Genomic DNA, 16,702 nt, shown 5'->3' with positions numbered 1-16,702 from the left:
TTTTGAAATGTAAGCTCATAATGCTTGTTTTTTTTTTTTTTAGTTCTCTTTAATTTTGTCTCCTTTTCTGTTCTCCGTCTGTGTTTTTATTTATGCTGCTGGCTGTCTTTGCCAGGTCACCCCTGAAAAAGAGATTCTTCATCTCAATAGGACTCTCCTGGTTAAACAAAGGTCAAATAAAATAAAAAAAATTAAAAATCTATGAACTACATTAGGCAGTCTTGAGCTGTCTCTGTGTGTGTTTGAGGCTAATGACTTTATAGCTTGGCCTCTATGTCAAGGAAACCAGGTGGAGAAGAAGAAAGGGGGTTGGGGGCATGGCTCGGAAAGTAGCCAGGCCGAGAGGTGGCCTGGCTAGGGAAGGGTGGGGGGGGAGGAGGCAGGAACTGTGGCTCTCTGGGTCTGGATGTGGGGCTGTGTGGACCAGGGAGGAGGTGGAGCAGCAGAGGAGAGCAGGTGTAGCCTGGCTCTCACACTGCTCGCAGCATCTGTTACTGGGCCAGCGAGTTACAACGGCCGGCCTGTATTTGGTGTGTGTATGTGTGTGTGTGTGTGTGGAGAAGAGTGAACTGCACGGATGAGTGAACTCTATTTCTCTCACTACTCTCCTCGCTTTTCCCTTTATCCAACTCCCTCTCTCTCAGTCCTTTGCTGTCTCATTTTATTATGTGTGTGTACATGTGACTGCGCGTGTGTGCTCATGTCAGGTGTCGTATCGCCCCTGCCATCATGGTTTTCCTCCTGTCAATCATGGATGCCCTGGCTGACCATGTGGTCCACGCCAGGCAGCCCCGTCCTTGACCTCACCCTCTCTATAATGCAAATGACTTGTATTACTATTCATATTGTCTCTGTGAACATGTTGTTTCCCTGCATGTTTAAGGTAGGTAAAGAAGTGAACATCTGACATGGGTAATGGAGCACACACAGTACACACACACACACACACAGATGTTTACCTAAGTCACTTTTGGGGTATTACCAATTGGGGACATGGCTTTTGTCCCCAATTGCACAAGCCATCCCCAATTAACTGGTCTTAAGTTTGTGTCCCTGAAAGTGACTTAAGTCATATCCACACACACACATACACACACTCCTGGCCTCAGGTGCTGAGTTAACCAGGCTTGATGGGTTAATGCTGTGGTGATGGCAGGGTGGATATATGGAAGATCCAGGGGAGAAGAGGGAAGAGGGGCCATGGTGCCCAGCTGTGCCCCAGAGCAAAGCCTCCTCCGAGGGAGACTGACCAAGGTCCAACAGCTGGAGCTCCCGGACGATCTGGTGTTTCTGGAACGTGTCGGAGGGACGTGTCAAGAGGGCAGCTTGGCATGGAGAGGCGCAGGCTGGAGTAATGGGCTGAGCAGGACACTTCTAGCCATTAAAGAATAAATACACCCTCAACACTTTACTACTATGAATTCAAAGCTGCATTCATTGACTTTTTTGTTCTTTTGGCCACTTGGGCAGAGAGGGACAGTGACACTATTATCACTTTTTAAATTTCTGAGGCTAAAAAGGTAACAAATATTGCACATTAGGCAGAAACAACTTCAGCATTCATATGACACTGTCTTCCTGGTCATCTGGCACATTTAAGTCCAACATTCACTCTCTGTTTGTCCTGTTTTGGTCGAAACCAACTCTTGAGGGAAACATCTATTTTCTTTGCTTGCTCAGTGTTCTACTGTGCACACCAGCAAGTCACTTACTTTGTCTGTCTACTGTTTGGCACTGAGCAGGTAATGTACAGTGAGTTTATCCAAGCAGAAAATAACTGCCTGCTGTGAACCAAGACACTAAAATGCTTTGTAGAACTGAAGGGGAACTGAAGAATAGGGTGATATTCCTCTGTGGGTTTGTCACTGAAAAAGAGTCGTTTGTCCATTGGAAATTCAAAATTATTGATTGGTGCGGTATTAAATTCACAAAATTAGAAATGTGAACACTTCTGTGATCAAGATCAATCACAAACATGATCAATGAGCGGTTCAATCTGTAGCTATCTGATCAACTAACTAGCAGTTAGTGTTTTGGTAGCTGGAGATCACACTAGACAGCAGCCTCAGTGGACTAGAATGTAACAAAGCCACACAACGTGGTAATTTTAGAGGGAGAAGTGTGGAAATTTCTCAATTTAGCGTTTCTTCACACAACCAACAAAAGTGACAAAAACAACTTCACACTTGTTATCTCGTGATTATTAAGAATGCTTTGGGGAAATCAGTCACAAAAAAAGGTGAAGTAGAAGAAGAACTAGGAAGGTTTTTAGAAAGGTAGAGTACGTACAGCAGCGATTGCGTCGGATTCTTCTTTTACATTTGAACATATGTGTGCGAGCTGTGTTTGCATTAAAAGATACGCAACAAACAAGTCGCACACATCTGTATGAGTGAACATCAGGAGCAACAAAAACACAAACAAGGCCTACGGTGCAGTGGAATATTAAAAAAAAAAAACACACAGCGCTGTAGCATCCTGGTGCCATATGTTGTTTATTATGTGTGTGTTTGGTTGCTGCATGCAAAGAGAGCTCCAAGACCGTGTTAGTTTTAGTTCAGAGATATCACAACACGTCACAGCAGCTTCCATCCCCCTGTGGGAGAACTAAGTCTCCCAGTTAGCCCCGTAGCGCCGTGCGATGATTCAAACAGCTGTCATCCCTCCGTAATGATGATCCATCCCTGGCTATTACCAGCCCATGGTTCCTCACTTACAAAACTGATTGTTTGACATGTGAAACATACATCAGCATAATCTGCCCCATAACTCAGTTTTTAAGGAGTGCCCACAGCGAATCGTGGAGGGGGTGGGGGGGGGAAAGGAAGATTAAATGAAAGAGAAGATGAGAAGGGACAAACATAAGGAGGGAGTGGAGAGGAGATAAAGGGGAGCAAAGGGAGAGGAGGTGGCAGTTGTAAGAGGAAGACAGGTAGGTGAAAGGAAAACAAGGAAAAAACAACATAGACGCAGACTGAAGCGTCTACTTTCTACATATTTTGTCTGTCTGTCATCATGTTAGCTATGTTAACTTTTAATAACCGCAGAAACATCCTGGAAACAGTGTGTGAGATGGTTTGTGATACTTCAAGATGTATAAAGAGCGCTGACTGTGGGTGACAAAAGTGACTTTGTTCTACAGCTCCAGATTGTCCATGAAAAGTAAGAAAACACAGTTAGTTCTAGTGTTCATTTTGTCAGCTATTATTTTAATTTAGTCTCCTGTGTCAAATGTCCTTGCTACTTTTTATCATTTTTAGTCAACCTTTTCCTGTCCCGCTATCAGGATTTAGCATTTTACATGTTCCTATTCAAGTAACTTTTCATAGCACAAGCAGTCTGTGACAGCTGGTTGGTAAGAGCTTAAAACCCCCATCCTCATTTCCCTTAAAATACACTCACGATTCCATGACATTCCAGGGGTCCCATAAATAGTGGAAACTCCTTTTGTGTCATTTTCTCATAGGAATGAGGCCATTACTGATCGCATATGGAGCTCCACAAGTTTCCTGAGGGTGTGAATCTATAAGAGGAGAGATGTGAAGCTGTGGATGACTGAAGAAAAAAAGAGGAGATAATAGAGGCAGGCGAGAAAGTAGGAGGCATGTCAGGTGAGAGAGTATCAAGGCCACGGACAAACAGAGGAGAAACGCTGTCTGGGGAATGATGAGAGAGGAGGCTGTGAGAGCTGTCTGAATACATGTCTGTGACTGTGTTAATGTGTGTGTCAGTGGAGGAGGGCGTCTCACCTGCCCATAGGAATGTGTGTCAGTGTGTGTGTGTGTGTGTGTGTGTGTGATGCAGGCCACCTGAGGTGCTAATCCCCTCTCAGAAAAATAGTGGACCAGCCTGTCCTCTTTCTCAAAGTCACTCTCTATACCACCCAGCACGCACACACGCGCACACACTTAAGACACCATAGTCCCTCTTTCTCTCCCCTCACATAGAGTCAAGAGGACTTTGCTCATCAATTCTGCCGGGGGTTGCTATGGAGACTGAGAATAGTGTGTATGTGTGTGTGTGTGTGTGTGTGTGTGTGAGCACATATGCATGTGTTTGGGAAAGGTGTTCAGCCTGTGTGTCTTAATATCTTCTCTGGTCCTGTCAGGTCGCGTTTCACACTGCTGTCTGGTTGCGGGACCGCACGCACGCACACACACACACACACACACACACACTATAAGGACCCCCCGCTGAAGCGTTGAGCCTGCATTTTTCACTCCACACTCCCTGAATACCAATTCACTAGTTTTACAAAGTGTGTGAGTGTGTGTGAGGCAGAACCATTTTAAGGAGGATTCATCCCGAGCACAAAACATTCTAGCCGTCTTGTGTGTGTGTGTGTGTGTGTGTTCAGTCGATGCACTGAATGCACAGAGGGGATGTCTCACTATAATGCAGAAGATGCCGTATCTGCCGTGTGCATGTGCACAGACAGCGGGACAGAGCATATATAATTGTGCTCTAGATGAATGCCTGCTCTAGTGCGCACACAAAAGCGGCTCTGCAGGTTTTATTTTTAGCATCACAGGCAAATGCAGCCCCTCTTCTCTCTCTCTCTCTCTCTCTCTACCCCCCCACTCCTCCTGCTCTCTGCCCTCTCTCTCATCTCTCTCCCACTGTCACTTCTCTCATCTCTCAAAATCTCTCGCCCCGGTTCTGCGCGTGTGTCTTGGCCGCGGTGTGCGCACACACACGCGGTGCGCTCCCGCCGCGTACAGTATGTCGACATAAGTGTCGCGCGCGCTCTCGCACCGCCGAAAAAACCGCTCTAAGCTTTGTACCGCGCTGTTCCACCTCTCTGCTCTCATCATCATTGTTAATGTCTGAATGAATGCATAGTCTCACTTTCATCTCTCCCCGCTCTTGTTCTGCCCCTCCACCGTCTCTCGCATCAGCGGTGGAGGGATATAAAAAGCTCATTGAGGTGGAGGTGACGTATGTACTCTAAAGCATGTCTGTCGCTAAGGCAGCCGAGGCAAGGTCAAGTGCTCAGTGGCCCGACAAAGCTTTTCATTACACATTTAACTCTGCAGAATTCCTCGCAGACCCAGCTGGAGACTGCCTGCTGTTTCTCCCTCTTTTACACCGCCTCTTCAGCCATGTCTGCGCCTGTCTGGGTGCAGACAGGTAAATTTCCATATTAGCATACGGACAGAGGCGGGCGTGTTCCGCTGTGTGAATGATTCCTCGGTGGTTAGCATTTGCGGCTGGCAGCAGGGCTGGAGAGGCGGCTGTTTAAATAACGGTGTCAGACGGAGAGAAAAGATCACGTCTCTCAATCAGCCAGATGGAAAAAAAAAAAAAAGATTGAAAGGATTGATTTCTTCTCCCTCTGGCCTCTATTACTGTCATCCCTGCCTCTATGTGCTATTTTTCTTAAATGGTCTCATATGCAGACGATTCATGTATACACAGACACAAACACATACAGATAACGCCTAAAGGAGGAGGAGGAGGTTAGCAGAAAGAGTCAAAGAGATGGAATTTATTTGTCTTCGATGCATCTACGGTGACTAAATATATCTACAACGAGCTTTTTATTCCTAATTTGTCCTGGCTGGAATTGTAACTCAACAAACGGGATGCGGTGAAGGCTTTAGAATTGATGGATTGTTAGCCAAGTTGCCACAGGAGGAAAGGAAAAGTAACAAAGCACTAAGGAGAAAAAGTGGAGTAGAGCTGAAGTCTGTAATGAAGTAATGGTGGAGCAGCTGACTTAATTGTATTGTGTGCCAGAAACAAGGATAGGAGGTGGAGAGTAAGACCAGTTTAAATCAAATATTTTCTCCCTCTCTAGTTTAGCTGCTGTAATATTTCCACACACACACATAGCCTCCCTTTTTGTGGGTGGCGTATGTGATAACGGTTTTGAAATATGTTTTTTTGGTTTCGACAACCAGTATTTCAAGTTCAGAAGCAGGAGACTTAAGCTATTGCAATCTGCTGCTTTCCAGATACAGTGCGGGCAAAACATGTCTTGTAAGGACAGCTTTAAGATTTAATTAGCAGCAGTTTATTCAAATGAACTCAACTCAAGCGTGATTTATACGATCAGGGTTAATAAATACTAAAAATGAAAATATACAGCTAAGCAAAACTTAGCACACACCCACACAGTGATTTGGTTTGTAAATCAAGACTGCAGAATTTCACTTTGGCACTTCTGACTGAGGCAGCAGGACCGTATCAGCTGACACACACAGCTATAACATCCAGTACGTGCAGGAGGGGAGGGGTGTGACACTTGAGAGATTGAAGATAATCTCTCGCAAAGATAACCGCTTCTGTCCGCACACAAACGCGGGCAGGGGACTCGGTGCTGAGTTTACATTTCACATGACCACATCTAGTCGCTGTATCAATAATTCCTGCTTCGCCCCTTCCAAATCAGCGTGTCAGATTGCTGAAGCAAGAACACAAACGCGGCGGGAGGCTTCGCAGTGTTATCCACAGCACAGACATTGATATGCATGAATGCACGCGGCTAACAGTACGGGCGCGCTTGACTCACACCACCTCTGAACACACGAACGTGCGTTTCTAACCCCCAGTACCGGCTTCTCTCGTGTGTGTCTCTCTCTGTCTAAGTAAAATACCATCCATCATATAGGATGCATGGGGTGAAAGATTACTCACATTTCTCCCTATCATGGCCAAATTGCACTGGATGGCTCTCATATTTAGAAGATAGCGGCGGCTTCCTCTTTGCATACAAATGACAAGTCTCCTTCTCAATTTGCTTTCTCCTTGACTTGAAGAATGTGATGAGAGTGGCACGGATAGGTCGCTGAAAGAAGAAAAAGGCGAGAGATGCCACCTGACTGAGAGAGAGAGATGTAAAGATTCACACCAGGAGGTAAGAAGATACAGTCCTCTTAATGCACATCCAGTGAAAGTAGCTCCAGATAGCAGTGACGAAGGCCTAATCTGGTAGTTGAATACTTTACCATTATCTTTTTTTTCTTTGTTGATACAGATTGGATAAACATCGTGGAGTAGCTGCTGATACTTCTGATTCGTTTTATTGCCTTTGAAAACTAAACTTCTATTAGTAATCCACTTATTTGAATTCATTCTGAAGGGGATTATCTTTTATCCATCTAAAACTCTACATACCAGGCTCAAGCCGGGATAAAAAGACTCCACTACAAAGACAAACATGGCTTACTGTACAGCAGAGTTGTGCCATAATACTTTGTTTTATTATTAAGCCTGTTTTGCTCCAATTAACAACTGTCAAAAATGGATTAGATTATCAAAAGTTCTGATGATAAACAGAACAAATTCATATATGTAATGCAGTTTGTTTGTTTTTTTTTACATCTGAAGGATCAATTGGGTTTATTTTTGGTCTTCCACAAATTCGGCTAACAAGGGAGTTTGTCTTAAATCTGATTGGCTGATTGCCCCGTCTGACATCTTCTTAGGGTTGTCACCACGTTCCAAGACTTCAGCAATTTACTTGGTGAGAGCAATTTTATTATTACGAACAGGAATGATGGACAACGACAAAAAAACAAGTCAAAATGATCTTTTCAAAAAAAAAAAAAGATCTTTGAACTCCTTACCTCTGCTCGTCGTGAGCACGGGAACATAAAAGCAAAGGAGACCTCTGTTTTCACACACTGGAACTCCAGTAATAGTCACATTTTAGATTGCATTAAATTATCCACTTGTAGCAAAAATGCTGATGAGATGTACTGAAAAGCAAACACTTTCGGGTAATTACATGCAAATGAAAATCTGTCACCACTGTAAAGGCTGTGTAAGTGTTCTGAAAAACAACACGTTAACGTTCTTTAAAAATATAAAGAAACAAAGCAAATCAAAGCCAGGCAGCCTATTTTGAAACAGCTTCCAGCGCGCCACTCTCTCCTCGGCTAATGAAATATCTAATGCACTTAGTTTCCTTTAGTTAGCACCTGCCTCCTTAGAGGCATGTTCCTCTTCTCCAAGCTAAATTACTTGGTCTCAATGGAGCGAGACAGAGCGCGTTGAGTAACAAAGAGGAGTAGTCAAGTGTATTTTCAGGAAAAGGATGAAGAGCTCGTGCTGGAGAGCTGAGGTGACAGATGATACCCGTTTCTCATCCCTGACTATGGCAGATCACACGGCGACCTGAGCAGACAGGTTAGTGTACCGCACTCGTCCTATAAGCCACCCTAACTGCTTTCCAAATCCCTCGCTTCTTCTCTGTGTCGTGTCTGTTAGTAACGGCTCCAAAGTGCATCGTAACCGTGCCACCTCCAACCAAAACACCCCGTAAAGGCGTTTCTTCTTTTTTTTTTTTTTTTGTGCTTTTTATAAGCCTCTGTGGAATGAATTATACAGCTAAGAAATAGACACCTTGAGGTTGGAGGCGGCGGGGAGAGGACATGCAGTTAAAATGAAGAATTGTGCGGTGCATTTCTGTGTCAGTAAAAATGCCAGATCTGTATCTGATTTGCATGCTTGTTCCCTGCAGTCTCTGCATTCTCTCCCATAAAGGGCCCTCTGTTAGAGTTGGTAGCAAACCATAACTGGAGACCATATGCAGGATTCACTAGCCAAATATATAACAGAGTGACAGTCATATGGCAAACAGGTCAAGGCAGAAGTTGTAGACAGTAAAAAGTAAGATTTAAATACTCTTTTTCAACAGAATTGAAGATTTTCTGTCATTATGTTGCATGTTGAGTACAGGAGAAACCTTGGCATTCACAGACAGTGAAACAATTACACAATTTGAGTGTTTAGGCTGGAATAATCAACAAAGGAAATCAATGAGAAAGTGAGCTCCCATGATCAACGCCTGCACTGGTTGTCATTAGATTGATGAATTCCATTGATGTCATCCATCACCAACGTAATCGATTCAGAAAAGAAAAAGACGAGTCCGCCGAGAGGAATCGACTATGGCGTGTGTGCACAAACGACTGTTCTGTGTTGCGGTGGGGACGGTGGCGAGCAGGTAAAGAAAATGACATCTTAGATTGTGTGATTTTGTGTTTTTACATTTGTTATTGTGCGTGTGTGTGTGTGTGTGTGGGTGTGTGTGTTAGAAGGTATCCGGGTCACTCACCGAGCACACCGAGCCGGTAGTTCATGGTCACCACAATCACGTTGCCATAAGCGGCCAGGACGCTGGCATCGAACATGTTTCCGGTGCCTTCCATGTAGGAGCCTCCATGAATAAACAGCATCACCGGCTTCTTCCTGCGGTCACGAATATCTACACACACACACACACACACACACACACAAAGAGAAGAAACAGGGAATAGAGAGCAAAAAAAAAAAAAAAAAAGTCAATAACTGTATTTACACCTCTCATATTCTCTTTGATCACACATTGTGTTAGATAATATGCTGAACAAACAGCAAATTGCTCGGCTGGATGAAAAGCACTGTATCAGAGTCTAACAACTGCAATGTTCCCTGCAGCTGGATGTCAGCTCTTAAAAATGAGCTTGAGGTAATTTAGATTTCAGGCAATGATTCCAGCTACAGGCAATAAAGAGAGACACCACTACAAGAATCTAATCAAATGTTTCCTGGTGATTAAAGCAATAATGCTCAAGAAAATCACAGGGTAGTGTTGCATATTAGAGCTAACCTGTGCCTCACCGCCTCTGACAATCTTTATCTCACACTGAGGCCCAACACTGATGCAATCTCACGCACAGCGCACAAGCGACGGCATGTGCCACTGATCCCACCTGTTCAAGGTTATTTAATAAATAAAAGCACAGAAATGAGAGCAGACGCAGGTAATTAGTTGAAACTAGTTAGTATGAATGTGAGGACCGAACAACGCGCACAGCGGTCCATTTGCTGCGAGAGCTCAACGTGATGGTGTCAAAGCTCGCACCGAAGAGCTCTCTGCTACAAAGAAGCATTTTAACACCGTGTGAAAAGGCACTCTGGGACGACATAGCACTGTGAAAGCACGTGGGCACCACAAACGCAATCTACAGAAGTTAAAAACGCACCAGCATGACACGAGGAGACACATTACAGCCAGGTTTGCAGAGAGTAAAGTTGATGTCTGTACTACCCTCTGAAGAAGAACATTCTGTGTGCAATCAACAGATAATAAAAGGCCACTGGCACTATATATATATCACGTCTGCTATGAATTTCCATAATTTCCTCGTTTTATTTTGCACCTTGGAACTTGGAACTCCCTTAAATGCAAATTGCGACTCGCCCTCAGCGGCAGGGACTGCTGTATGAACCTATTTCTAGGTCATTCTCCCTGTGGGGAATCCCTAGAAAACACCGTTTTCTTGGATGCTATCATTTTGCACTGGCACAAATTGTTAGCGGATCCTGCCTTAAGGTGAAAAAAAATGGAAAGTAAAAAGGAAAAAGTTTCATATGAAAATGACATCAGAAAACATGTCATAAAGTTGGAGTTTGGGGTTGGTTCTTGAGAGATATTGACTGTCATTCTGTGAGTCTTTAAATCCAATATGGAGTCTTAAAATGTAATTGTACAGCAGAGTGATTTCACTTAAACTTGCTGAGAGATTTAACCCACAGTAGCTGTCATATTAATAGAGTTAGTCTGCATTTCTGTGCTTTTTTTGATATATTTCTTTTTTTGAAAACGTCTGAAAGTGGAATCCACTTCAATAAATGTTAACCTCCTTAAATAAATGCAATGAAATAACCTACTGATAAGCATATTTTTGGGGAGCTGAGGTTGTTTAGCTGAACTATATTGTCTGCTTGCCTAAAAAAAACGATGATACATTCTTCCATCATTCCTTAAAAAATGCATGCAGATCATTTAAGAGTGCATCCAGTCAACGTCAGTCATGAGAGGCTTCAGCATATGTCTGCTCATGCAGCACAGTGTGCATGCAGCAGGGTCCCTGATGGGCCCTCGTTGGCCTTTGAACCAGTCTCCCAGCTGACTGAGAGCAACGATACTCCTGCCTGCCAGGAGCCTACGGTAGCATATGGCACGCAAGACATAGAACTGTGGCACAGTGACAGCCCCTTTTGGCTTCCATGTGTGTATGTGTGTAGGCCTGAGGACATGCGAGAGCAGTAGTGCAGAACAACCACATAAATAACCACTACAGCATCTGTTAGAAAGGAAGAGAGATGGAGGGTGTATGGCTCCGTTTGAAACCTGCTTATACTGTATATATATGTATGTGGAATACCTGCTGAAACGTGCATCAAATGTTTCACACGGAACACACACACACAGTCGTACATATACACAGCTATAACACTAAATCCAGTGCATCAGTCAGGCAGACATACTCACACTGGGGAGAGAGAAATTTACAGGCAGCTGCAATGGAGAGTCGCTATGGCAACTGCTTCACTTTGACTTGTTTCCGCCTCTCCTCTCCCTCTCTTTCTCTCTCTAAATCTCTCACTCTCCCTACATGAGCCACTCTCACGTGGACAAAGTCTCATTGACTGTTGCTGTGGCAACATATTGCATTCGTGCATCTCTAACCCCCGCGGTGCCCTTCGCCGCGTCTCCACCTGAATCTCATTTCATTAGTGGCAAATGACCAGATACACACTTCCTATACACACACACATACACATACACACACACACACACACACACATCTCTGTATTCTACATCAGGAGATGAAGACTGACAGGCACTGGCATCATGGGAGACAGAATGCAGATGCGCTGATGTACCCACCCGCACCCACATAAGACACAAACACACACATGCACGCACACCAAGCAGGCTGTCACAGTTGACCTGTAGACTCTGTGTCCATGGATCAGTTACAGGGCGAATCGTTCTGGCACAGTGACAGATAGGACTGAGGCCCTCAGGGGCTACAAGCTCTCTCGCTCTCTCTCTCGCTCGCTCTCTCTCTCTCTCTCTCTCTCGCTGTCTATCTCTCTCTGCCTCTGGCTTTGCTGTGTTTCTACAACAACTAAAGTTTAGCATGCAACACCCGGAAATGGGTGGATGGTTAGGTCCCCAGCCTCTAGATCCACATTTTAACCCCAAGTGGGATAAACTCCTCCCAGAGCTAACGAAAAAACACAAACCCAGCTAAGGCTCCATCATTAATCTCTTAAAAACATGCAAATTAGATGCAGCAAGGTGCTCGGAAAAGTAATCAGATCATCAGCTCTCCTGGGAGAACCTGTGGTGTATGTATACTATTCATATCATTTGTTTTTCAGGAGTTGTTTTGTTCACAACATGTCTACAGGCAAACACAACAGATGCTGCATGGCAACATAATGTCCTGTATACCATGTACCATGCGAGCAGCATGGGATATGGTTAGAAAGCCTCAACAAATCCTCGACATCCTACCCTAGATTTTCGGCAGATGGTCAATACTTCCACACAGACATGAGCTAATGCTGCATTCACAGAGATGTCGGAAATGTGTCGCTAGGGAAAAGAAGAGGCCTATACTCATATTGACACGTGGCACTCCAGTGATTTGTGTTATACTCCTGTTTGCATGTTTCACTAAAGCACGAGCAGAACTGTAGCAACAGGTCAACATGGCTTAGAGGTTCGCTCTCTCCCTTTGATCTGTATCTTTTACATCTACACTTATTTTACTTTTCACAGTCATTTAAATGATCAAAAACAGATACCAAGTGTATAAGACATTATACAACTGAAACCTTAAAAATATGGTGTCTCCATAACTTCAAAGAAAGTTCAAAAACCTGCTTCTTTTACTTTTTACTTCAAGTTATAATATTTAAGATTTTAAGTGTATCCAATCCTGAATTTAATGTAATTTCTGGTCTGCATTTATTAAGCAATACCACTCAATGTACTATATCTACATTCTTTAGTTGCCTGAGAATTGAAATTACCTTCACACTCACAAACTAAACAATGCATAATTTCCAGGCTTACTGTTTGTATTTCATTTAATTGACAGAGGCTTCCTTGTTTACTGACTGCCCTCCTACAGCTGTATTTTTGTGTTAAGTTACTGCTAATGCAAACCAAACATTTCATACTGCTGCTGCTGCTGCTTCAATTCACAGGGGTTTTGCTTTTATAGTATTTAATGTATTTTTCCATTGTGGTAATACAAGTTTTACTATAGTGGAGGATCAGAATACTCTTTCCAAGATTAGGGCTAGTCTGAAAAAATATAGATGTGAATTACTACTAATTAAAACCCTGTTCTGTTTCTCCAGCTTTTCCAAAACTAACTAAAAATATTAAAAGTACCCCGACTATAATGACACAAATCACTGAAAACAAAGAAGAATCAATAATTAACTCAAAACCCAAATTGAAAGGTGAATGAAATCAAATAGCCTAACAAAGTGGCTAAAAAAAAATGGCTCTGCTCAGCAAACACAAACAACAACAACAAAGACAAAGCAAGATGGCAGAGCAGCTGAGGGCTGGTACCCTGAGGAGCTTAGCACGGCTGCTGATCCTTTCAAGCAGAACGGAGACAATGAGACGATTAGGCCTAAACTTGTGTTGAGTGTTCCAGTTTTACACACCGCCCACCGTTGCCCTCAGAGATGCCACCCTCTGGTCTCCTGATGGGACGCGGGCCATCATCTCCACTGCATTTCCGACTAACTGATTAGCCATGGAGATGGTCTATGTCACTGCCAGGTGTTGATTTTATGGGGATTGATGTTTGCTATCAGTAAACACTGATGAATCCAGCAGAGAGAGAGAGGAAAGATTGATATGCACTAAAGTAGTGGCTGAACTTGAGTGTGTAACATGAAGGATAAGTGAAATGAAATACCTTAGATTGTAATATCTACGTTAATATTTTCTTGTTTATTTTCTTAAATAACAACAGAGGCTCACCCTATGATTAACCTCAACCACAATCTATCTCACTAGGCTTTCCTGAGAGCTACAACGGCAGAGAAATGTGTGGAGGACACGGCATTTAAAAAGCATATATTACTTCTTAACAGAACAGAGAGCACAGACGCCTGCTGAGATATCATCTTCCCATATGTTAAAGTGAGCATGGAGAGATGGGTGCGGCGGGCCCTTTTCCTTACAGAGAGCCATAATTAAAAAGATATTGAATCACGTTGGGGTGAAACGACAACTCAAGGGGGAATAATGCAGCATACAGAACTTTATACCATCTCCAAATTAGCATTTTCATTTCTCTCATACGGGCTCGACTTGGTGTATTTTTTTTTTCACCATTTCTATTTTCATTTTCATTAGTATGGATAGGCTGACGAGTGTGTGTGCACAAGCACATGTGGGTGTGAGGTAGAGATAAATATTGACCTTTTACGCTGAGGTTTCAAGCTGTAATAATAGGGAAATTGCTCACAGCAAATGATGAACTGTCATCTGTGTGCAAATACACAGAGGGTCTTTGTACTAGTGGTCCAATTAACAGGAAAGGTTACAGAGTGGTGAAAATATTGTAACAGTGTAATGGAGGGAATACATTTGAGCATATTTCTGAGACCTGTAATTTGAGTTATGATGGATCGGAATTATTACAAAAAGCTTATCTTCTATGTGCAAGTCAAGCTGTTTAAGAAGGACGTGGACACGCTGTACATTTATGTGGTTAAATATATTCTGGAATCGGGGCTTCGGTCTAAATATGCAACACATTCCCCTCATTAAGAAAACATCTATTGAAAAGCGGATGGGGAAATATTTCTCTTGAACCAAACCATAACTGTCCATGTAAATGTTATCTGCTGCATATTCAGAGGAGAAGAAGAATTTCATTTGTACATTAAAAAAAAACGTTTTTCACTTCTTTGATGCCCCCATTTTCAACATGAAAATAAAGCAGAACTTCATACTTACATGATCTGTCATATATTATTGATAGCTATTTCAAAATGTCTGTTTGAAGGTGTTTAGTCAATATATTTCAAGCTGGTTATGTGCCATCTGAAATGAACTGCATCCAAAATAAAAATACTTAGAAACTGTACTAGTGTTTGTCCGTCCTGTCTCAAATAAGATGAGTGTGCCTGTGTGTGTGTGGGGGTCAATAAGAGGTCAATGGCAGGCTGATGTGATAGAGGGCTGGAGGTGGAGACAGATGCACAGTGATGAATGGGATGTGATGAGATGCACAGCAGCAGAACTGGCCTATAGGCCACTGAGCCGGGCTAAAGCTTAATCGTTAGAGCACAATGGATCAAGGCAAAGGCCATACTGATTGCATCTGGGACGTGTGTGTGTGTTTGTGTGTGTGTGTGTCCATACGCTGGTTCTACAATACGTGTGAGAAACAGGAGTATTACAGCTAGTCCTCACCTTTAAAAAAAAGACATTCTTTATTTGTCTTGGTGTTTGATTTGAATCATTTTATATTCATGGCAAACATGTGTTTTTGCATGTTTCAGCTCATTAACAACACATACAGTACATTCACATATATTATTTTATTACATCATTACGTATTCTTTTGCCATACTTACATAATTGTCTCATTGAAATGCAGCTGATGTCAGAAAATGCTGTTGGTGCATTCAAGTGCTACTAAGAAGCTCTGACATTCAATGCAGGAGAGTTAGTTCCAACATGGCTTTGCATTTACATGATATTCTGCCAGAAAATCAAAGCTAACAAACTGCACAAATGAAAGAAGCAAACAAAGAATCTTGTCAAAATTAAAAAAAGTGAATATTTTCTTGCATTCACAGGTTGCTGTTTGGCAGCTGACTCTCAGGTATCAGTCCCAGTGTACCAAGCCCCTAAACACCCTGAAGATAATTAACTATTATATTGCATTGTAAAAGATGACTACATGTTGGATCAGACAGGCATGTTGTAACTCTATCAAAACCTTACAAAAAGATAGTTTGACAGAGGATTTTACACTACATTACTTATTGTGTATTAAGCTTCTTTAAAGTTTAAAGGCTCAATTCCAATTTAATGACAACCATCAATTTAAAAAAAACACGAAGAACCCAAAAGCTCCACCACTATGGAAACACACACACACACACACACTGAGCACACACCAAGTGCTGCTCCTGTTGTCTCTATTCTCACTGTCTGCCTGAGCTTATAACACTGAGGCTGTGGGGACCAGGATGGAGTTAGGATGATCCTGGCTGCTGTGCTGTTTGTACTCTGTCTATAGCAACTTCACTTCCTGCCACATCGAGCAAACACCCACCTCACAGCTCAATATGCTGGCAAAGACCAGAGCAACGAACCCCCTTCGACCCCGACAAATATGGGTAAACAGCTTCTGCTCAAAGGTATGACAGTTATCTAGTACTGTTTCACTATCATACACTAACACGGCTCAAACTGATTTTGTGGTGAGGTTTAATGACATGGAAAGATAAGACCAAAAAAAAGAGACAAAACCCTTCATTGTGCAGCACTTCAATATTTCACCTCCTGCGTCTACTTTCCCTTCTTTAAATCAGACAGCAACGCTTCTTCTCTCCCTCAGCACATTAAGAGTGGGCGAGGTAAAAAAGGAGCAGAGCGAGGCAGAGAAAAAAAAAAAAAAAAAGAAAAAGGAGGAGTAAGACCACTGGGAAAAAGAATAGCCGCCCTGACTGGCCTGTCTTACAACATGCTCTTTTTATACTCAATAGCATCTCCAAAAGCACAAGTGCTCCTCTCTAATTTTCCACTGCTGTCCATCCATCTGTCTCCCATTCCTCTTTCCTTCCTCTCTCCACTCACACTACCTTTGGCTTTCGCTCTCGCCACCAGCGAGTGCTCTCTCTCTCTCTCTCCTCTCTCTCTCTTCCT

At 43.0% G+C, this 16,702-nt stretch overlaps 1 protein-coding gene across 4 annotated transcripts in view; it reads right to left on the bottom strand.

Moving 5' to 3' along the window:
* nlgn2a (neuroligin 2a) overlaps positions 1-16,702 on the bottom strand; it is a 191,286-nt gene that overhangs the window by 54,375 nt on the left and 120,209 nt on the right. For all 4 annotated transcript variants that reach the window (XM_067579432.1, XM_067579430.1, XM_067579433.1 and 1 more), the window contains one exon: positions 9,065-9,214. In XM_067579432.1, coding sequence (XP_067435533.1) covers positions 9,065-9,214 — 150 coding nt within the window. The remainder of the gene's footprint in view (positions 1-9,064; positions 9,215-16,702) is intronic.

This window comes from Thunnus thynnus, chromosome 22, assembly GCF_963924715.1.
Source record: "Thunnus thynnus chromosome 22, fThuThy2.1, whole genome shotgun sequence".
Taxonomy (NCBI): Eukaryota; Metazoa; Chordata; class Actinopteri; order Scombriformes; family Scombridae; genus Thunnus; species Thunnus thynnus.
This window is presented reverse-complemented; position numbering and strand designations above follow the sequence as displayed.